Source organism: Salmo salar, chromosome 16, assembly GCF_965601325.2.
Source record: "Salmo salar chromosome 16, fSalSal1, whole genome shotgun sequence".
Lineage (NCBI taxonomy): Eukaryota > Metazoa > Chordata > Actinopteri > Salmoniformes > Salmonidae > Salmo > Salmo salar.
In genome coordinates this window covers 37,726,304-37,751,204 of record NC_138306.1, presented here as the reverse complement: position 1 = coordinate 37,751,204, position 24,901 = coordinate 37,726,304, and the positions used below count along the sequence as shown (strand labels likewise).

At 42.2% G+C, this 24,901-nt stretch overlaps 1 protein-coding gene across 2 annotated transcripts in view; it reads right to left on the bottom strand.

Annotated features, from left to right (window-relative positions):
- The window catches only part of LOC106573628 (NT-3 growth factor receptor), a 288,867-nt gene that overhangs the window by 5,452 nt on the left and 258,514 nt on the right, over window positions 1-24,901 (bottom strand). The window contains exons 13-16 of one of the 2 annotated variants that reach the window (XM_014148852.3): window positions 24,641-24,771; window positions 7,717-7,922; window positions 5,987-6,230; window positions 1,423-1,581 (exon numbers count right to left, since the gene is read on the bottom strand). In XM_014148852.3, the coding sequence (XP_014004327.1) occupies window positions 1,423-1,581; window positions 5,987-6,230; window positions 7,717-7,922; window positions 24,641-24,771 (740 nt within the window). The remainder of the gene's footprint in view (window positions 1-1,422; window positions 1,582-5,986; window positions 6,231-7,716; window positions 7,923-24,640; window positions 24,772-24,901) is intronic. The other variant, XM_014148855.3, reaches the window with a different exon arrangement.

The window sequence follows — 24,901 nt, the reverse complement described above, 5'->3', positions numbered from 1 at the left end:
AAATTGGGACTCTATGAGTTGTATTGATCTGTGTTTGTTCGGTGTGTTCTGTTGAATGGCTATGAGAATAACTGCCTCACGTTCACGTTCCCATCCACAGACACACACACACAAAGGAACCCGACATGAACAATCACTACCAATTAATCCACTCTGCAGTGTCAAACAGGTCAAGGATGATAATGTGATTGCCATGCTAGTGAAGCACACCTGTGAGTTTCATGTTATGTTGTTGATGTTGTCATGTTATTTAGCTTTGCTGCTCATTTTGATTGGATAGTAGGTGTGTTTATTGGTACATATCATATTAAGACCTGTGTAGCTAAAAATAGGACCACTTCAAGGTAGGGTTAAACATATCAACTCCAGTGAGTATGGTAACTTTGTTCTGCTGTCTGTGTTTATTTTAGGAGCATTTTGAGAGGCTGTGTTGTCGTCAGCGTGATGCGCTGTCTGCACAACTGCAGCCTAAAGGCTCTTTCCACAGGCGTTCGTTGAGTCAGTGAGTCACCACAGCCCCGACTGCAGCCGAGACCGGGCACATTTACATTCACAGCACATTCACATAATTCACATTTATAAAATACTTCTGTCTGGGGCTCTGGTTATGGTTTCTATACCTATGGCTGGCTTCAGGATTGATTCATAATGCTGCTTTTCAGGTCTCAACGTAATGGGACAAGCAAATATATAAACAATGGCTCTGTCAGACTGTACATGCTGATGTTTGGCTGGAACTTGGGGCATTGTTGTTCTGACATTTTAATTATCATGCCTTTAAAAAAATGGTGGAATTAGTTTGGTGGACTATTGAACTCACAAATGAGTACAGTCCTTCATAGCTTCTGTCAATGTCAACAGTGTGATGTCTTTATGGTGGTTGGTTGAGAGGAATTTCAGTGGCACAGTGACTGTCTACACATCATCACTACTTCTATGTTCTGTAGATAGAAAGCCTGGTGTAAAATGGCTGTTGCTCACCTCACATGCCATCCCTTATCTTTTATATCTATGGTGGCTATAAGACTTGTGTGTGTGTTTGTGTGTAAATGGGTGTGATTTCATTTCAACACTCTCAGCTCACACTAACATCATTTAGTTGCTGCTCTCTTGTCATCTTTGTTTAAGTCTTAATTGATTTCTCTTCTGGTCCAATATTGAGCCCAAAGGCCACTCTAAGAATAGGCCAATTAGCCTCTCCCACACTGCACCATTCTAGGTATTAGTAAGAGCGCTATGAATCACTGGCCCTGATTATCCACTGATGCGGTTTTAGTACGAGTGTGACTGTTAGATGGTAGTCTTTGCCGAGGCAGCAGCAACTGCCGAATGCACATTATTGCATTGTGTGGTTATGTTGCTTATTTTCATTTCTGCTTTTCAGAAAAAGAGCAGAATACAAAGATGGGTGTGCTACAGTACCTCATTGTTGGCCAGTTGAAACCATGGCTGCTTCCCGTAGGTGAAGATCTCCCAGAGGATGACACCGAAACTCCACACGTCGCTCTCTGTGGTGAACTTCCTATACATTATGCTCTCAGGGGGCATCCAGCGGATGGGCAGCATGGTGTGGCCTCCCACCTGTCAGAGAGAGAGCGATAGAGAGACAGAGAGATATGGAGGGAGAGAGGTAGAGAGATAGAGAGACAGAGGGAGAGAGAGAGAGAGAGAGAGAGAGAGAACAACAGATGTCAGCACAGTGTTATGGACCTGGGCTAACTGGATTTTAAACAACTGAAAAAGAAAACAATTGTACATGTCAAAGAAAATTACATATTCACCAAAAGGCATGCAGAAGACACATTTTGAATACTTCTAGATGGTCTTTTCTAGTTTATTTTATTTATTCATTTATTTATTTTAAAACTTGTATTTTTCTTATAAAATATTTGAGAAGAAGGGAAACCTACACAGCCCTGTAACACAGAAGATGAAGAAGAGTCAAATGAGGCTCAGCTGGGAGGAGGAAGAGAAGATGGAGCCAAGAGAGGGAAGGAAAAAGGATCCATTAAAGAAGTTTGACAGCTTCAAGCCATGCAGCAACATAAATGAAGTCTTCCCTTCAGCCTTCCCTTCCCACTGCCAGATATTAATCGATTAAAACAATGAGTCATTAATTATCTGTGCCCTCGTCTTTAACTCAACTGGATTGTTTCTAAATCTGTTTCCTAATCATGTCAATTACACTGTGTTAATCATATCCGTGGAAGGGTTGAACAAGAGTGACATTTCAATAGGGGATGTCTGATTATTGTTACTTTCAACTCTTAAGTGGTAGCTGCATATTAATTACAGAGCTCGTTAGCACTGAACTCACTATGGGTCAATGTATTGACTGAGCATGTGAATACAAAGTTAACATTACATTACATTCCCACATTGCTGATACTGTAGCTATAAAGGATCAGTCTACCATGTTTGCCATCGATAATAACAGATTATTATAGCATCAGTTTCCTTCAGGTAATTATGTATTGTTGGTTTATCTTTGTTAAATTTGGCCCACTGAACATTATAATAAGTTGTTCCGTTTTACATCTCCAATATACTCACCCCTTCCTTCTCCCCCTCCTCCTCCTCCTCCTCCTTGTCCGCCTGCTCTGCTTTTTTAAGATTTATGACGGTTTATTAATGAGATTATGGTAAAATGTCTGCTGGACCACGTCCCATAAAGCCTGTGTGAATATGGAACCCTAACGCCACTACCACACTCTACTGATCTTCTTCCAAGCTGAAAAGAGAAAAAGGCTGTTTCAAAAATCAAATGTATTCATGTTCAATCATATAAATGAACCACATCTAATTATAAATAAGGGGGATGCAGATTTCAAATGTGTGTCTGTACTGTGCAGAAAAGGGTATCCAATAGTAAAATGTGAAGCCAAAGCAGTTCTAAGAGTTTTAATACGTTCCAGGACTATTAGAGAAAGGGGTATTTGTCTATCATACAATACACACAATACAACCCTAATGTTCACTGTAACATCAACTTAAATTGTCTTACCTTGAAACTCCACCATTGCCATAGCTCTACCCTACTATCCCATCTCCTGATACAACCCCAGCTCTACCTCATTATCAATACTTGACAGGGAACATGTCAGAATGCCCGGGAAAGTACCTAAGACTTCTCCTACATACTACATTTGTAAGGGACTCTGAAGTGAATTGGTTTCCCTGCTGCAATGACCTGACACCCTTTCCATTCATTGACTTCTTTATGTGGACAGATTGTTCCTCACCAGACTAATGTTGTTGGCACTACATGAGTAGGTACACCGCTCCATAATGCAGGCTGGTGTCCAAAACATAGAGATAGTAGAACAGGAGGATGATACAAATTCACATATCCTTTTTAAAAACTTACCACCGTTCTATGCTATTTGCATAATTCATAGAAGGACAGATCTGTGTTTGTTATGCTAGCTCGGTCTGTCTTATGGGACTGAGTCTGCTTCTCGGAGGCAGAGTATTTGTGAACTTGTTCATGTGTTTGTGTGTGTGTGCTGGGAGATTAAATGAATTGATTGAATTTCAATTAATCTTAATGGCTTCTCCCTGGCAAGAACCACCCTCAATTCAGTCTGGGGTTGAACGGCGGACCGTGGAAGCATATAAATCAGAGTGTGGGCTTCCCTTGGAGCAGAATTCAAACTGGCAAGGTGACAACAAAAACTCCACCACAATCTCAAAGCATAGCACAATTAGCATATAGTGAGACATTTAAATATTGCTAATAGACTGACGATAACATATGCATTGATTGAAGCAACCGTCAATACATTTTCAAAACTGTCCATCAATATTGTTGTTAGAGTCTAAAGGCAGATTAAGCATAATAACGCATCTGCTATATACCTTTCCTAACTTGGAACATTGTCATTGGATTATTGGATTAACATTGCAGCTTGCTAACAATGGCTGGTGAGGGGGTGAAATGTAATTACAGACCCAGTATAGTTAGTTATCCAGCAACCAGGTACTCAGTATTGATTATGTATAATAATACAATACAATAGAAAATGCATTCCTCTGTGATGTGATATCAAGTTGTCATTGTCCACTCCTTAGTTCACAAACACAGTGCCATACCTGCAGACTGAGAACCAACAGCTAATTTGGCATTGGGGAGCCCAGGCATCACTTTCATAATACAGATGGGGGCTGTCAGATATGCTGCCTGTGAGAACCCAGCTCAGACCGTGCTTTGCTTACTGTGTCATATCCCTGGAGGGCAGTTTTCTTGGTTGGTTCTCCTTGAGGAGAGGAGAGGAGCGGACATCAATATGTGACCAGTGTCAGGGAGATGTGTTCCTGGCTGCCACCCCGATTCATAATCACTCAACAAAAGGGAATGTGTCCAATGCAGTTACGACCTCCTAATCTCTCTGTCAGTGGACCATACACCAGGCCTGTTCTGGCAGAGATGCCCAGGCCTATAATGGCCAAGGCCCACAGTCCATTGCCAGACCACCATACCAATAGGGGGCAGTCCAGCAGTCCTGTTAGTAGTCTGATGGTGAATCAGACATCTCTCTCTCACAGGCTACTCCACTGATGACCATCTGTACCTGTATGCCTATGATGTTGAGATTTTCATACTATAACTTACTCGTGTTAGTATCTAAAAGGAGAAAAGCAACATGAAAGTTGTTGCAGTAAAGAGCAGAAGTGGTTGGAACAGTAATTACACAGTGAAAGTCAAGCAAAGTGCCTTAATTTACATCACTTCCTGGTCTCTTTGACACCTTATTGATACATGTATTTTACTGAGCTGTGTGTTGCAAAGAGAAATCAGCTATTAGAGGTACCACTTAGGAAAAGGAGCCTGCAGAATACATTAGGTGGGAGGAGACTCAATGGACTATTTGACATTTACTGCAAATGTAACATATTTTCCACAATGGCAATTATAGTCTGTATCTAGTGAAAATCCGATGTACCACAGTAATAATCCCTTTGTGATGCCAGCACAGCTTCAGCAAGTCCATTATCAACTGGGATAAGAGCTCTATATTCATTCTGGTCACCGTGTCTCAGAGACAACAAACAAAAGAATACAGCAAGAATGGTTCTGCCCTACACCTGACACATGTTTAATTATAGGGTCGTTCCACCAATTGAGTACCTTTTGGGTAGTGTAACTTGGTGAAGTTCACCTAATTTTAACATTCTGTCATAAAGAGCACACGTTCAACATAATAAACATGTTTTTCCTTCTCAAGAGGTTAAATAAAAAAAGGACCATAGTAAGTGTCTATTAAGTGCCAAATGAAGTAACACTGTTAACCGTAACAGGGTTGACGATTTAATCTTAAATCAGCCATAAATCCACTTGTGACAGGAGGAATAGAAGCTTGTTATGTACGGTGTCAATTGAATACAAGCTTCACAAAACATTTCTAGACTGTCTATCTATGTGTAACACCAGAAAATGGCCAAAAAGAGTAGGACCAGCTCACCTGCCTTTACATTATGATTAGACTACTATGATTTGACTATTTTTAATATGACTTTAGAAAGTCATATTAAAATTCCGATTTATAGAATTTTCCATGTGTTCTACATTAAAGGACACTTCACTTAATATAACAGACTTTTAAAATGAAATATTGGTGCACAAATTCTACTAAAATATCAAAGGGACGCAAAAGGCCCTCTATTCTTGGAACGACCCAATAGACATCATTATATTGAGCATGCATTACTTTTCTTGTACATTTCCTAGCGTTAGTAAAGGTAAAGAGTTCAGGCATCAATAAAGGAAAAGATAACACACAATCACGATGAATGGAGGCGAATGCAGGGTGAACACCACATCTTCCAGCCCACTGTGTCAAAACACCACCTGTTCACTAAAGCAAAAACACTGAGGTTGTCGCCGAAAGAGATCTTTAGGTTAGCTTGATTATGAAGGTACTTACAAATACATGATTAATATGGAACAAATATTTTATTATGCAACATACATAGTGTAGGTGCTTACCCGGTAGTAATCCGTGCTGTAGATGTCCCTGGACATTCCAAAGTCACCAATCTTCACCAGCAGGCCGTTGCCCACCAGGCAGTTCCGGGTGGCTAAGTCACGGTGCACAAAGTGCTGGGAGGCCAGGTACATCATCCCCGCGGCGATCTGAGTGGCAATGTGCAGCATCTGAGACAGGCCCAGCTCCCCATTGGTCTGCAGCGACTGTCCGTCAACCAGGATCAAAGCATCAGGCCCATGAGCTCTGTGGATGGAGAAATAAGGGAGGGAGGGAGGGAGGGAGGGAGGGAGGGAGGGAGGGAGGGAGGGAGGGAGGGAGGGAGGGAGGGAGGGAGGGAGGGAGGGAGGGAGGGAGAATCTTATCTCAATCACCATATTCTTACTCCACATTACATTTTATAATGGATTTTAGCTCTGCATAGTATATGACAGTAGTATGTTCTTCAGTTGTAATGGATTGGACATGAGATTCATGGTGTTTTACATTCAAACTTTAATTGAGACAGGAACATGGGCCACATCATTACTGTACCAGGGCCACTAGGTGCAAAACCAACAAGAGCTCCTCTGTATTAATGAATGCAGAACAATTGAATGGAAATGCTATAACTGTCATGACATTTGCATGTATAAAGCCATCAGCAAGCAGCAGACGTCTACCTGCTCTGCCTCTGCTATTCAGCACCAATGTTCCCTGCCACTGCCAAGCATCCAGGGGCTCAATAACATCCAATCATAAAGGAGATCAGCTGTCTCATTTGAATTCTGAGTCCCAGTTTCCCTAGTCCGTGGAGGCTCAGTCAACAGACTGCCATTACACACAGCATTTTGTGGTTTTACACACATAACAGGTTATCTCTACTTAATCTACAGTGTAGCGAATAGGAAGTCAATGCTTCTGGTACTGGGTGACAGGTCTAGTGGAAAACAACAAAAACATTGTATTACCCCTCCTGTTTCTTGTACGCTACAACATTTCTCTGAGGGGAAGCCATCCATCAATCACAGCCTGATGCTTGCAGTGAAACCTGCAGGGTTGTGGCTGTTCTACTACACTACATGTAGAAATGATGAGGAAATAGACAGGAACTGGTTTCATCTTTGTAAATGATCACATATATTTCTGGCCAAAGGATTTATTGTATGACGTTAACTCTAATACTGAGGATAGTTATTCAGGTTAGCGTACTGTGGACCAGCACAGTACATCACTAGTGGGGTGCAGTCAGCCTGCCATTAATTGTTGAGTCTACAGACACTTGTGGTTGGTAAACAGGGGAGATGCTTCCACACACGTTTCAATTAAGCTGAGTAAACTTCCACAGTTCCAAAAACACATATAAAGTATGTTTCTCAGTTGACCGTTTTTATAACTCATAGGCTACACCAGACACATTTATAGACATAAGAGTTTAGCACGTCTTGCTTATCCCACACGTCACTGCTTTATTCAACTGAGTAAACTTAGCAATTCCAAACGGCACACATCAGAAAAGTCTGGGCTACAGCACCCAAAGACAGAACTGAGAAAGATTTGAGCACGTCATATTTATTCTACACACGTCACTGCTTTATTCAGCTGAGAAGTCTTTAACTTCCAACAACACTCACCAGAAAAGTCTTTCTCAGTTGGCAGCTTGCATTACTCCAAATACTAATTTACCGAAATTAGGAAGAACTGAGCATATCTTATTGTGCATCTTACTGGGCATTTAGTTGACAAAACATACCTGAGGAACTTATTGAGGTCTCCGTGCTTCATGTACTCAAAGACCATTATGAGGGGGTCTCCATCCACACACACACCGTAGAACTTGACAATGTGCTCATGCTGCAAGTTCGTCAATAGTTCCGCCTCCCTCTGGAAATCTTTTCTCGCTGCAAGGGTGGGGTCCTTCAGCGTCTGAGAAAATACAAGGGTGGAGTCCTTCAGGGTCTGAGGAGTACAAGGGTTTCTTTTAACTGCTTAGCAAAGTACGATACTGTTGCAACAACTTTATTAGACTGTGGAAATAGAGAGGAAAAGTGATATAGACCTTAGACCTTAGAAAATTGACCTTAGACATTGTCACTAGCCGACTACAATACCGTATTCTACAATTGCACCTAAGACACTACTGCTGCCCTATGTACATAGAGTCATTGAACACAGGAAAAAATTATGTTTACATACTGTTTTACCCACTTTATCTGTATATGCTGTATTCGAGTCATGGTTCATCCTATATAACTACTGCTGTACATCTTTGCTATTCATATAGTGTCCATACATTCTATACACACCATTATATACAGTTGAAGTCGGAAGTTAACATACACCTTAGATAAATACATTTAAACTCAGTCTTTCACAATTCCTGACATTTAATCCTAGTAAAAAATCCCTGTCTTAGGTCAGTTAAGATCACCACTTTATTTTAACAATGTGAAATGTCAGAATAATAGTAGAGAGAATGATTTATTTTATTTCTTTCATCACATTCCCAGTGGGTCAGAAGTTGACATACACTCAATTAGTATTTGGTAGGATTGCCTTTAAATTGTTTAACTTGAGTCAAACGTTTCAGGTAGCCTTCCACAAGCTTCCCACAATAAGTTGGGTGAATTTTGGCCCATTCCTCCTGACAGAGCTGGTGTAACTGAGTCAGGTTTGTAGGCCTCCTTGCTCGCACACCCTTTTTCCAGTTCTGCCCACAAATGTTCTATAGGATTGAGGTTAGGGCTTTGTGATGGCCACTCCATTACCTTGACTTTGTTGTCCTTAATGCCATTTTGCAACAACTTTGGAAGGATGCTTGGGGTCATTGTCCAGTTGGAAGACCCATTTGTGACCAAGCTTTAACTTCCTGACTGATGTCTTGAGATGTTACTTCAATATATCCACATAATTTTCCTCCCTCATGATGCCATCTATTTTGTGAAGTGCACCAGTCCCTCTTGCAGCAAAGCACCCCCACAACATGATGCTGCAACCCCCGTGCTTCATGGTTGGGATGGTGTTCAGCATCCCTCTTTTTCCTCCAAACATAACGATGGTCATTATGGCAAAACAGTTGTATTTTTGTTTCATCAGACCAGAGGACATTTCTCCAAAAAGTACAATCTTTGTCCCCATGTGCAGTTGCAAACCATAGTCTGGCTTTCTTATGGCGGCTTCTTCCTTGCTTAGCGGCCTTTCAGGTTATGTCAATATAGGACTTATTTAACTGTGGACATTGATACTTTTGTACCTGTTTCCTCCAGCATCTTCACAAGGTCCTTTGCTGTGGTTCTGGGATTGATTTGCACTTTTCGAAGTACATTCATCTCTAGGAGACAGAACGCATCTCCTTCCTGATCGGTATGACGGCTGCGTGATCCCATCGTGTTTATACTTGTGTACTATTGTTTGTACAGATGAATGTGGTACCTTCAGGCATTTGGAAATTGCTCCCAAGGATGAACAAGATCGGTGGAGGTCAACAATTTTTTCCTGAGGTCTTCGCTGATTTCTTTTGATTTTCCCATGATGTCAAGCAAAGAGGCACTGAGTTTGAAGATAGGCCTTGAAATACATCCACAGGTACACCTCCAATTGACTCAAATTATGTCAATTAGCCTATCAGAAGCTAATAAAGCCATGACATAATTATCTGGAATTTTCAAAGCTGTATAAAGGCAGTGAACTTAGTGTATGTAAAGTTCTGTCTCACTGAAATTGTGATACAGTGAATTATAAGTGAAGTAATCTGTCTTTAAACAATTGTTGGAAAAATTACTTGTGTCATGCACAAAGTAGATGCCCTAACCAACTTGCCAAAACTAAAGTTTGTAAACAAGAAATTTGTGGAGTGGTTGGAAAACGTGTTTTAATGACTCCAACCTAAGTGTATGTAAACTTCCGACTTCAACTGTATATACAGTATATTGAGTATATAAACACATACATACATCTTTTTTATTTTTATTTTTTAATTTCACTTTTATTTAACCAGGTAGGCCAGTTGAGAACAAGTTCTCATTTACAACTGCGACCTGGCCAAGAATAAAGCAAAGCAGTTCGACGCATACAACAACACAGAGTTACACATGGAATAAACAAAACATACAGTCAATAATACAGTAGAAAAAGTTTAGATACAGTGTGTGCAAATGAGGTAAGATTTACAATATACCAATTAAACACTGGAGTGATTGATGTGCAGAAGATAAATGTGCAAGTAGAGATACTGGGGTGAAAAGGAGCAAGATAAATAAATAAATACAGTTTGGGGATGAGGAAGTTGGATGGGCTATGTACAGGTGCAGTGATCTGTGAGCTGCTCTGACAGCTGGTGCTTAAAGCTAGTGAGGGAGATATGAGTCTCCAGCTTCAGTGATTTTTGCAGTTCGTTCCAGTCATTGGCAGCAGAGAACTGGAAGGAAAGGTGGCCAAAGGAGGAATTGGCTTTGGGTGTGACCAGTGAGATATACCTGCTGGAGCGCATGCTATGAGTGGGTGCTGCTATGGTGACCAGTGAGCTGAGATAAGGAGGGGCTTTACCTAGCAGAGACTTGTAGATGACCTGGAGCCAGTGGGTTTGGCAACGAGTATGAAGCGAGGGCCAGCCAATGAGAGCGTACAGGTCGCAATGGTGGGTCGCCGAAGTCGAGGATCGGTAGGATGGTCAGTTTTACGAGGGTATGTTTGGCAGCATGAGTGAAGGATGCTTTGTTGCGAAATAGGAAGCTGATTCTAGATTTAATTTTGGATTGGAGATGCTTAATGTGAGTCTGGAAGGAGAGTTTACAGTCTAACCAGACACCTAGTTATTTGTAGTTGTCCACATATTCTAAGTCAGAACAGTCCAGAGTAGCGATGCTGGACAGGCGGGCAAGTGCGGGCAGCGATAGGGTTGAAGAGCATGCATTTAGTTTTACTTGCATTTAAGAGCAGTTGGAGGCCACGGAAGGAGAGTTGTATGGCATTGAAGCTCGTCTGGAGGTTAGTTAACCTCTTGACGGTTGCCTAGGATAGGGGGCGCCACAGCGCATTTTGAAAATAATTCGTGCCCATTTTAAACGGCCTACTACTCAAACTCAGAAGCTAGGATATGCATATAATTAATACTTGTGGATAGAAAAGACCCTAAAGTTTCTAAAACTGTTTGAATGGTGTCTGTGAGTATAACAGAACTCATATGGCAGTCAAAACCCCGAGACAGATGGAAACAGGAAGTGGAATTCTGAATTGCGAACTCAACTTCATCACGTTGCCTATTAATCACACCGTGAGCTATGGTTCATTGAGCACTTCCTATTGCTTCCACTAGATGTCCCCAGTCTTTACAAAGTGATTTGAGACTCCTACTGTGAAAACTGACAGAATGACACGCTATGGAACATGGTCACACGGAGAGGGCCATCACCATTATGACGCCGGCGCCCCTGGTTACCCTCCCCTTTCGAAACGTTTTGAAAGACAATGCAATCATCCTCCTTGAATCTTATTGGCTCTCTTGTTGAAAAACGCCCTGAAGATTTATGTTATACAACATTTGACATGTTTGAACGAACCTAAATGGGAAAAAAATGCATTTTCTCGAAATGGCTGTCCCGTGGCCGACGGAGCATTTGGATCAGCCTTCAGACGCGCTAACAAGAAAAAGCTCTTGGAACATAAAGGAGTCGTTTTTTTGAACGAAAATACATTTGTTGTGGACCTGGGATTCCTGGAAGTGCTTTCTGATGAAGACAACCAAAGGTAAGGGATTATTGACAATAGTATACAAGACTAGATGTGATATGCGATTGTTCCAAGATGGCGCTGACCTGTAACGTTAGCCTATTTTTCAGAGTATCGCATCCCCTTTCATCGCAAAGTATGATTACCCAGTAAAGTTAATTTTAAATCTGGCATTACAGGTGCTTTCAAGAGATATTCATCTATAAATCTTAGAATGACAATATTACATTTTAAAAATGTTTTCGAATAGTAATTTAGTAAATTGTAGCTCTGTTTCATTGGGTGCATTTGAGGGAAAATAGTTAGTCAACGTTACGCACCGATGTAAAATGCTGTTTTTATATATAAATATTAACTTTATCGAACAAAATAATGCATGTATTGTGTAACATGATGTCCTAGGTGTGTCATCTGATGAAGATTGTCAAAGGTTAGTGCTGCATTTAGCTGTTTTTTGGTTATTTGTGATGTATGTGGTTGGTCGGAAAATGGCTATGTGGCTACTTTTACGATATACTCCTCTAACATAATCTAATGTTTTGCTTTTGCTGTAAAGCCTTTTTGAAATCGGACAACGTGGTTTGATTCAGGAGAGGTGTATCTATAAAACGATATAATTAGAAAAAAAAATGAAAAAAAATATATATTACATTTTGTTATGCTAATGGCGATATGATTTTTCGCTGGATGTCCGTCCCGAGGCCGCACAGGGGTTAACACAGTGTCCAAAGCAGGGCCAAAAGTATACAGAATGGTGTCGTCTGCATAGAGGTGGATCAGAGAATCACCAGCAGCAAGAGCGACATCATTGATGTATACAGAGAAGAGAGTCGGCCCGAGAATTGAACCCTGTGGCACACCCATAGAGACTGCCAGAGGTCCAGACAACAGGCCCTTCGATTTGACACACTGAACTCTAGCAGAGAAGTAGTTGGTAAACCAGGCGAGGCAGTCATTTGAGAAACCAAGGCTGTTGAGTCTGCCGATAAGAATGTGGTGATTGACAGAGTCGAAAGCCTTGGTTAGGTCGATGAATACGGCTGCAAAGTAATCTCTCTTATCGATGGCGGTTAAGATATTGTTTAGGACCTTGAGCGTAGCTGAGGTGCACCTATGACCAGCTCTGAAACCAGATTGCATAGCGGAGAAGGTACGGTGGGATTCGAAATGTTCAATAATCTGTTTGTTAACTTGGCTTTCGAAGACCTTAGAAAGGCAGGGTAGGATATATATAGGTCTGTAGCAGTTTGGGTCTAGAGTGTCTCGCGGCAGCTTTACAATCTTTGGGATTCTCAGACGATATGAAAGAGAGGTTGAACAGGCTAGTAATAGGGGTTGCAACAATTTCGGCAGTTAATTTTAGAAAGAGAGGTTCCCGATTGTCTAGCCCGGCTGATTTGTAGGGGTCCAGATTTTGCAGCTCTTTATTAAGAAGATCAGCTATCTGGATTTGGGTGAAGGAGAAATGGGGGGCTTGGGCGAGTTTCTGTGGGGCGTGCTGACCGGGGTAGGTGTAGCCAGGTGGAAAGCATGGCCATCCGTAGAAAAATGCTTATTGAAATTCTCAAATATAGTGGATTTATCGGTGGTGACAGTGTTTCCTAGCCTCAGTGCAGTGGGCAGCTGGGAGTAGCTGGGAGGAGGTGCTCTTATTCTCCATGGACTTTACAGTGTCCCAGAACTTTTTTGAGTTTGTGCTACAGGATGCAAATTTTTGTTTGAAAAAGCTAGCCTTAGCTTTTCTAACTGGCTGTGAATTTTGGTTCCTAACTTCCCTGAAAAGTTGCATATCACGGGGGCTATTCGATGCTAATGCAGTACGCCACAGGATGTTTTTGTGCTGGTCAAGGACAGTCAGGTCTGGAGTGAACCAAGGGCTATATCTGTTCCTGGTTAAATTTTCTTTGAATGGAGCGTGCTTATTTAAGATGGTGAGGAAGGCATTTTTAAAGAATAACCAGGCATCCTCTACTGACGGGATGAGGTCAATATCATTCCAGGATACCCCGGCCAGGTTGATTAGAAAGGACTGCTCGCTGAAGTGTTTCAGGGAGCATTTGACAGTGATGTGGGGTGGTCGTTTGACCGCAGTCCCATTATGGATGCAGGCAATGAGGCAGTGATATAGACACATTACATGACCAAAAGTATGTGTACATCAGCTTGTCGAACATCTCATTCAAAAATCATTAATATGGAGGTGGTCCCCCCTTTGCTGCTATAACAGCCTCCACTCTTCTGGGAAGGCTTTCCATTAGATGTTGGAACATTGCTGCCGGGACTTGCTTCCATTCAGCCACAAGAGCATTAGTGATGTTGGGGATTAGGCCTGGTTCGCAGTCGGCGTTCCAATTCATCCCTTCACTGGAACTAAGGGGGCTAGCCCGAACCACGAAAAACAGCCCCAGACCAATATTCCTCCTCCACCAAATTTACAGTCGGCACTATGTATTCGGGTAGGTAGCATTCTTCTGGCATCTGCCAACCCCAGATTCATCGGACTGCCAGATGGTGTCGCATGATTCATCACTCCAGAGAACACGTTTCCACTGCTGCAGAGAGGAGACCTACACATCACTCCAGCCGACACTTGGCATTGCGCATGGTGTTCCCATTTCATGAAGCTCCCAACGAATAGTCATTGTGCTGACGTTGTTTGCAGAGTCAGTTTGGAACTCGGTACTGAATGGTACAATCGAGAACAGATGTTTTTTACACGCTTCAACACTCAGGGGTCCGGTTCTATGAGCTTGTGTGGCCTACCACTTTGTGGCTGAGCAGTTGTTGCTGCTAGACATTTCCACTTCACAATAACATCACATACAGTTGACCGGGGCAGCTCCAGCAGGGCACAAATTTGACGAACTAACTATATAAAAATATACAGTACCAGTCAAAAGTTTGGACACACCTACTCATTCAAGGGTTTTTCTTAATTTGTACAATTTTCTACATTGTAGAATAATAGCAAAGAGATCAAAACTATGAAATAACACATATGGAATCATGTAGTAACCAAAAAAGAGTTAAACAAATGAAAATATATTTTATAATTGAGATTCTTCAAAGTAGCCACCCTTTCTTTGCCTTGATGACAGCTTTGCACACTCTTGGCATTCTCTCAACAAGCTTCACCTGGAATGCTTTTCCAACCGTCTTGAAGGAGTTCCCATATGCTGAGCACTTGTTGGCTGCTTTTCCTTCACTCTGCGGTCAAACTCATTCCAAACCATGTCAATTGGGTTGAGGTCGGGTGATTATGGAGGCCAGGTCATCTGATGCAATACTCCATCACTCTCCTTCTTGGTTACATAGCCATTACACAGCCTGGAGGTGTGTTGAGTCATTGTCCTGTTGAAAAATAAATTATAGTCCAACTAAGCACAAACCAGATGGGATGTCGTATTGCTGCAGCCATGCTGGTTAAGTATGCCTTGAATTCTAAATAAGTCAGAGACCCCCACACCATCACACCTCCTCTTTTATGCTTCACGGTGGGAACCACACATGCAGAGATCATCCGTTCACCTACTCTACGTCTCACAAAGACACAGCGGTTGGAACCAAAAATCTCAAATTTGGACTCATCAGACCATAATATAGATTTCCACCAGTCTAATGTCCATTGCTCGTGTTTCTTGGCCCAAACAAGTATCTTCTTATTATTGGTGTCCTTTAGTTGTGGTTTCTTTGCAGCAAATCGACCATGAAGGCCTGATTCACGCAGTCTCCTCTGAACAGTTGATGTTGAGATGTGTCTGTTACTTGAACTCTGTGAAGCATTTATTTGGGCTGCAATTTCTGAGGCTGGTAATTTTAATGAACTTGTTCTCTGAAGCAGAGGTAACTCTGGGTCTTCCTTTCCTGTGGCGGTCCCCATGAGAGCCAGTTTCATCATAGCGCTTGATGGTTTTTGCGACTGCACTTGAACAAACTTTAAAAGTTATTGACATTTTCCGTATAGACTGACCTTCATGTCTTAAAGTAATGATGGACTGTCATTTCTCTTTGCTTATTTGAGCTCTTCTTGCCATAATATGGACTTGGTCTTTTACCAAATAGGGCTATGTTCTGTATACCCCCCCCCCCCCTACCTTGTCACAACACAACACAACTGAAATTCCACAAATTAACTTTTAACAAGGCACACCTGTCAATTGAAATGCATTCCAGGTGACTACCTCATGAAGCTGGTTGAGAGGATGCGAAGAGTGTGCAAAGCTGTCATCAAGGCAAACTTTTTACTGGTACTGTATTTATACACTGTATATTCCAGATTATGACACTGCTCGTTCTGATATTGCTCGCTCTGATATTTATTTTTCATTGGGGGGGGGGGGGGGGGGGGGGGGGGCGGGGGGGGGGGAATTATGTGTGTATTGTTTTGTATTGCTAGATATTACTGCACCTTTGGAGCTAGAAACATACGGTGCAGTCGGAAAATATTCAGACCCCTTGACTTTTTCCACATTTTGTTACAGCCTTATTCTAAAATGGATTTAAAACAAAATGTTCCTCATGAATCTACACACAATACTCCATAATGACAAAGTGAAAACTAGTTTAATAAATTTTTGCACATTTATACAATTTTATTTTACAGAAATATCTTATTTACATAAGTATTCCGACCTTTTGCTATAAGACTTGAAATTGAGCTCAGGTGCATCCTGTTTCCATTGACCATCTTTGATATGTTTTTACAACTTGATTGGAGTCCACCTGTGGTAAATTCAATTGATTGGACATGGTTTGGAAAGGCACACACCTGTCTATACAAGGTCCCACAGTTGACAGTGCATGTCAGAGCAAAAACCATGCCATGTGTACAAAGGAATTGTCCATAGAGCTCCGAGACAGGATTGTGTCGAGGCACAGATCTGGGGAAGGGTACCAAAAATATCTGCAGCATTGAATGTCCCAAAGAACACAGTGGCCTCCATCATTCTTAAATGGAAGGCACCTAAAGACTCTCAGACCTGATGAAACCAAGATTGAACTCTTTGGCCTGAATGCCAAGTGTCACGTCTGGAGGAAATCTGGCACCATCATTACGGTGAAGCATGGTGGTGGCATCATCATGCTGTGGGGATGTTTTTCAGCGGCAGTGACTGGGAGACTCGTCAGGATGAACAGAGGAAAGTACAGGGAAAGATGAACGGAGGTACAGAGAGATCCTTGATGAAAACCTGCTCTAGAGTGCTCAGGACCTCAGACTGGGGCGAAGGATCACCTTCCAACAGGACAACAACCCTAAGCACACAGCCAAGACAACGCAGGAGTGGCTTCGGGACAAGTCTCTGAATATCCTTGAGTGGCCCAGCCAGAGCCCGGACTTGAACCCGATCTAACATATCTGGAGAGACCTGAAAATGGCTGTGCAGTGACACTCCCCATCCAACCTGAGAGCTTGAGAGGATCTGCTCAGAAGAATGGATGAAACTCTGCAAATACAGGTGTGCCAAGCTTGTAGCGTCATACCAGAGAAGACTTGAGGCTGTAATCGCTGCCAGAGGTGCTTCAACAAAGTACTGAGTAAAGGATCTGAATACTTACGCAAATGGGATATTTTTATTTATTTTTCAGCTTTGTCGTTATGGGGTATTGTGCATAGATTGATGAGAAAAAAATACCAATTTAATCAATTTTTTAAATAAGGCTTCAACCTAACAAAATGTGGAAAAGGTCAAGGGGTACTTTCCGAAAGCACTGTAAGCATTTCGCTGCACGTCTGATAACACCTGAAAATCTGTGTACGCTATCAATAAACTTTGATTTAATTTTATTTATCTGCTAAATGTGGAAAATATGTGGAAAATATTTGATAACCGAGTTATATTTATGAAAGAAACTGAAAATATAAATGTTTTATTTTGGGCTTCCTAACAATGAGCCATAGATAAACACTAACACCCAAACACACACACACACAATAACCTGGTTGGTGCGAATAGAACAGAGACCGGGTAATAAACAGAGCAGGGGAGGTAAAGCACTGTAATCTTCTAATTTAAGGAGCAGAACATGAAATAAACTTTTCTCTGACAGGTTGTCACAATGACCCAGCAAACCTCATGGCTTTACAGAAGCAGATCATTTAGTAATTTACTTCATTATGTGTCCCATATACATAGTCTGACATTTCATTATAGAGCTGTGATAAGAGACGTGCGTGCCTCACCAGATCTAGACGTTGTGGTTGCCTACCATATTGGCTCAGAGTTCTGGTATCATTATTGACAAGCTTAACACCCTTCCTAAATTCCCACCTATGAAATATTTGGCATTTACACTCAATGTCTTGTCTCTTTCTGATCCACCATACATTAACAGGTAGGATTAGTTCCTTATTGTGTCTAGGATGACTGGCAAGCAGTAATTTCTGGGTGCGTTTCCATTAAAAAACAATATATTTTGTTGCTGTATTGTAAACTAAAGTTCGAAAACAGAATTCATGTTTTCCGGAGATTTGACAATACAATCCTCCACTTACGTGAAAGTCCACAACAACACCACAGCTAAAACATAATAATTCATAGAATTCTTAACACACTATTAATTGCATATAATTAACCTTGCCTTACTGTATTCTATTATTTGACAGACAGTTAAATGTAGGCAATATACTGTATATTGGCGATATATGATTCAACAATGATAGATATCTGAATGATGAATCACAATGATTTGCTAATGTTTTATTCAATTTGAATTCCCTTATATCACAAATGCAGAGGGGAATTAGAATGGATGGCAGTGCCCATGGACAGATGGCAAGGCATCTATCCCTATCATCCTGGATGCTTTATGACCCCTGTGCTGTAGTGGAGTGCTGTGTCCTCAGAGTCCACCTGCATATACAGGACATACTAGAGAGCCGACACATAGACTAAACAGCTTTACTGGTAGTCTCCGAGACTTGTTGACCTACACATATATAGTCTGACATTCCATTATAACCTAGATATAACTTAAAATGAAATATAAGTAGCTATGTACCTGTGGTGCTTACGTTGCAATCTTACCTAACATGAAATACAAGCTACATTGTTAAAAAACAACAGCATACACGCCTTTATATTTGTGCGGAATCTATTTCAATAGGATCCACTCTGGTGACTGGGGATGTGAAGAAAAGAATGAAAGAAAAAGCAAGACAAAAGAAAGCCAGCTCAGTGTTGCCTCCATTACTCTTAATCAAAGCATATGTGGAGTAGAACAGTTTGGGAGATGATCTAACATCCCTCACAGACAGCCTTATTTCTCCTGCTGCAGTCTGTCTCTGTAAGGTCGGCCTCTTTCCCCTGCCTCTGCACTGCGGCTCCCTCCCTCTCGCTACATACTATCATGGCTAACATCATTCCATGGATGAGCGCATTGATGAAGAGTGGTGGTGACAAGAGGGAAACAGTGATGAATGTGCCCCTTGTCTCCAACCATCATAGCGTGACCCCTCCTCCAGCAGCTTAGTTTACCTTTCTATGACCTTTGAACTTTAATATCCTCAACTGTGTCATGTTAGAGGTGAAATTTGCATTTTAACCCTGAGGTTACAATCGTAATCTTTACGTGAAATGTAATAAATCAAGCGAAACAATTACTGACAGCCACTTCACATTTCAAGGAGATTAAAGGATGGATATGACACAGTGATGTTATGTGACCAGCTACCAATATCTTATGATTTTAACAGGAAAAAATACATTGTTTGAGAATACTGTATCTCTTTTTGCACTAACAATTAAGTACATTTCCGTGAATGTTTGACCTGGTTCCTCCTCTGACAGCCAACCCAACTGTTGTCTACATATGGGTTTCACCTTGCTGTGAAAGGAACTCTCTCTGCCAGTCTCACTCAAAACCAACCATTCACATTATGCAGGCCCACACCAGCCACACCACCTCCACAGTATTCACCTTGCCTTCTCCTATTGTCCACAATACTGAGTCGATTCCAGACAACTTTGTGAGATGCCATTCACAGGTTTATAGACGAATAAGCAAACTCAAAGCAATGTTTGGAGGGGATAAGTGAATAGAAAAGTGCCTGTAATCCTAGATTCAGATCATTTAGGCAAGAAAAAACATCACCCAGATAGGCCAGTTGTGTGAGAAACTCGTCATCATGCAAGCGGTCAGACAAGTGAAAATTATGGTCAGTAAAGAAAACTTTAAGCTTGTCTCTCAATTCAAAAACATTTGTCAATACTTTGCCCCTTGATAGCCAGCGCACTTCTGTATGTTGTAAAAGTGTTACATGGTCGCTGCCCATATCATTGCATAGTGCAGAAAATACACAAGAGTTCAGGGGCCTTGCCTTAACAAAGTTAACCATTTTCACTGTAGTGTCCAAAATGTCTTTCAAGCTGTCAGGCATTCCCTTGGCAGCAAGAGCCTCTCGGTGGATGCTGCAGCGTACCCAAGTGGTGTCGGTAGCAACAGCTTGCACGGGTGTTACCACTCCACTGTGTCTCCCTGTCATGGCTTTTGCGCCATCAGTACAGATACCAACATGAGCAGCAGCTACGTTTGGCTACATATGGACCGTTAGTGGAATTCCCGCGAGAGAGTAATGGTTAATGTGATTGGATGTTAATTATTTGACTAGGCTACCTGTATTTGACATTGGGTTGTTATTTCGCTGAACACTAGATGGTTTCATTTTATTTTTGGCAGTGAAACGAGGCTACTCAGGCGAGAAAAAAACCTCACCCAAATGTATAGCCCCATTGGAAAATATAAATGGACTGTTCGAAAATGTGAAGATTTTTATTTGATTTTTAAAATGTGAATCACAATTTTATTTGGCGTACCCCTTACGGCATTGCGCTTACCCATACCCCAGTATGGGAACACCTGATATATAGACAGAGCAGTGTTGGTGGTTTTAGTTTAAATTTAGCTTATGTCTCTTGAGATTGTATTGACCTCAACATAATTTAAGCAATATCAGTTTACCATTATTTAGTTATGGCTATCTTGAGGTTTAAATTTAATTTCAAGATCAATCCCTGAGAAAATGATCCTAATTCAATATTTGGTCGATTAAGTTAATTGTTCAGTGCTGGTCAATGATACAGATGCTGAAATATTGAAACTGCTCTTCTTCAGTTTACAAATGGTTTCTGTCTAAAAAGTGTCAACAGTGCACTTGGCAGATTGATTAAATGTCCAATGCAGCCATTTTTATCTCAATATCAAATCAATTCTGGGTAACAATTACGTACCTTACTGTGATTGTTTTCAATTAAAATAGTCAAAAAGAAACAAAAAGTGCTTCTTAGCAAAGAGCAATTTCTCAAGCAAGAATTTTGCTAGTTCTGTCTGGGAGTGGTCTGAGTGGGGAGGGGAAAACTGAAAACTATCTGTTATTGGCAGAGAGGTTTGGAACTATCTTTCTTATTGGCCTATTATCTAATTTACCGCCTGGTGATGTTACTCCATCCCACCAAAAACTGGCTGAAATGTCTGCCGATCTTTTCAAACAGCTCTTACACTAAAAGGGCATTATCATCATTTTCACAATGTCACAGTATTATTCCAACCTCATAGGGTGGAAAATAATACACAAAAAAATTGAGTTTTTCACTGCACTGGCCTTTAAAATGGATGTCATTGTAAACAGGTGTCTGCATCAACTAGGGCTGAAATAACACAATCCCAACAGACCTGATTAACCTTGAAGCTGTGAAAATCTATACCCTTGTAATAATGGGTTGAAAATGCGCGAACAAACATAATAGCTACACAAGCTGTTTGGTGGCTACCACCTCAATTATGCCCCAACTGCAATCCAGGAGGACTACTCTAAAGTCACATAAATATTGATCGCTGAACATTTAACGCCTCCAATCTCTCGGTGTACCATTGTAACAAGGTACACCATATGGCCCTGGTTGAATGACAGATCTTACTGCTGCCATCAAACCCACTGAGACCTATTTAGGATCAGGAAATCTATGATCACCCTTTAGCCCCACTAACAAACAGCTATATTTTAACATGCCTCCTATGACAGCCACATTTATGTTCTTAAAAAGCTAAGGGAATCACTGAATAAGTCAGAGGTCATATTTCTAAAAGACCCTGACAAAATGCCATTCATTTGATCAATATGCTTGGCTCAGAGGATTAAAAAAAAAAACTAAATAACAGACATTTTGGTTAATCGCTCAGCACTAGTGTGTGTGTGTGTGTGTGTGTGTGTGTGTGTGTGTGTGTGTGTGTGTGTGTGTGTGTGTGTGTGTGTGTGTGTGGTGTGTGTGTGTGTGTGTGTGTGTGTGTGTGTGTGTGTGTGTGTTAGTGAAGGGGCGAACCCAGATGGTTAATGCCCACCAGTTGTACATAATGCTCAAAGTTGTTTGTCTGTTCTGCAGTTAATGCTACGGTTCATTAGCCGTTTATTTCATATTGAGCAACATTGAGGTCAATTCCAACAGTGAAGCTATAGCTAAAAGTGGCACAAAAAATCTTGACCCAAAAGTTTATATTGAAGTCAGCCGTAAGGACCTGTACAGTATGTAAAACATGTTAAATATTGTGTTAAGTGAACCTGCTAATGAGATATATTGGTATGAACGTGACTTCTAGGGGTAAATGTTCTCACCTATTAGTCAGCTGCTGCAGTCACCCTGCACCAGTATCCAAAAAAGGGTTTAATACAAATGTACGAGTAACCGAAAAAAATGCCTCTTCGGCACCTCAAATGTATTGAGCTGGTGTAGACTTCCGACATGAGCGTGGCAGTAATGAGTGATTTACATTGGAGGTGCCGAATATAATTTTTGTTCGGTTGCTTGTACATTTTTATTTAGACCTTTTATGGAAGTACAGTACATACGGGCTGTAACAGGAGTAAATTAAGATAGTTGCTCAGCGAAACTCCATATTTGGCGAGTAATGGGAGTTTGAATCTGAGTTGCCTGTGCATTAGAGAGGAGACACGCCATACTCATCGTCTCTAACGCACAGATGCTGGGGCACCTTCACCTCATATTGGACTGGGGCACCGTCACCTCATATTGGACTGGGGCACTGTCACCTCATATTGGACTTGGGCACCTTCATCCTCATATTGGACTTGGGCACCTTCATCCTCATATTGGACTGGGGAACCGTCACCTCATATTGGACTTGGGCACCTTAACCTCATATTGGACTGGGGCACTGTCACCTCATATTGGACTGGGGCACCGTCACCTCATATTGGACTGGGGCACTGTCACCTCATATTGGACTGGGGCACTGTCACCTAATATTGGACTGGGGCATCGTCACCTCATATTGGACTTGGGCACCTTAACCTCATATTGGACTGGGGCACTGTCACCTCATATTGGACTGGGGCACCGTCACCTCATATTGGACTGGGGCACTGTCACCTCATATTGGACTGGGGCACTGTCACCTCATATTGGACTGGGGCATCGTCACCTCATATTGGACTTGGGCACCTTCACCTCATATTGGACTGGGGCACTGTCACCTCATATTGGACTGGGGCACCTTCATCCTCATATTGGACTGGGGCACTGTCACCTCATATTGGACTGGGGCACTCTCACCTCATATTGGACTGGGGCATCGTCACCTCATATTGGACTTGGGCACCTTCACCTCATATTGGACTGGGGCACTGTCACCTCATATTGGACTGGGGCACCTTCATCCTCATATTGGACTGGGGCACCGTCACCTCATATTGGACTGGGGCACCGTCACCTCATATTGGACTGGGGCACCGTCACCTCATATTGGACTGGGGCACCTTCATCCTCATATTGGACTGGGGCACCGTCACCTCATATTGGACTGGGGCATCGTCACCTCATATTGGACTGGGGCACTGTCACCTCATATTGGACTGGGGCATCGTCACCTCATATTGGACTTGGGCACTGTCACCTCATATTGGACTGGGGCACTGTCACTTCATATTGGACTGGGGCACTGTCACCTAATATTGGACTGGGGCACTGTCACCTCATATTGGACTGGGGCACTGTCACCTCATATTGGACTGGGGCACCTTCATCCTCATATTGGACTGGGGCACTGTCACCTCATATTGGACTGGGGCACTGTCACCTCATATTGGACTGGGGCACTGTCACCTCATATTGGACTGGGGCACCTTCATCCTCATATTGGACTGGAGCACTGTCACCTCATATTGGACTGTGGCACCGTCACTTCATATTGGACTGGGGCACTGTCACCTCATATTGGACTGGGGCACTCTCACCTCATATTGGACTGGGGCACTCTCACCTCATATTGGACTGGGGCACTCTCACCTCATATTGGACTGGGGCACTGTCACCTCATATTGGACTGGAGAACTGTCACCTCATATTGGACTGGGGCACCTTCATCCTCATATTGGACTAGGGCACCTTCATCCTCATATTGGACTGGGGCACCGTCACCTCATATTGGACTGGGGCACTGTCACCTCATATTGGACTGGGGCACTGTCACCTCATATTGGACTGGGGCACCGTCACCTCATATTGGACTGGGGCACCGTCACCTCATATTGGACTGGGGCACTGTCACCTCATATTGGACTGGGGCACTGTCACCTCATATTGGACTGGGGCACTGTCACCTCATATTAGACTGTCACTTCATATTGGACTGGGGCACTGTCACCTCATATTGGAGCCTCATACATTCAGTCTGATATGAGACAACCAACATGGTACTCATAGTGACCTCAATGACCATTAGTATGATTATTGATCTACACTACAGTAAAAAAATCTAATTTTTATCGATCCACGTTGTTGAGGCGGCAGGCCATGTCAGGTGTGGTGGCCCCAAGAGCCGTTCAAGGATCAAGATAATACAGTTCATACGCTGAGTGCTGAGGGGCCCTGACCTCTGTGAGGGGTCTGCTGTAACTGGAAAGTGAGGTGGCCCTGTGTTATCGAGAGATCATCTCTTACCTTGACAGCCACCAGCATCTTGTCCTTGGTAGGGCTGAGGTTATAGCACTCTGCCAGGAACACCTTCCCAAAGGCCCCCTCTCCCAGCTCCCGCTTCAGAATGATGTCTCGACGCTTTATGTGCTGCACGTCTGAGAGAGAGAGAGAGAGAGAGAGAGAGAGAGAGAGAGAGAGAGAGAGAGAGAGAGAGAGAGAGAGAGAGAATTGCTATGGTAACTATATTCCCAATCAAATACCAACTATTTGCAAACAATTGACAGA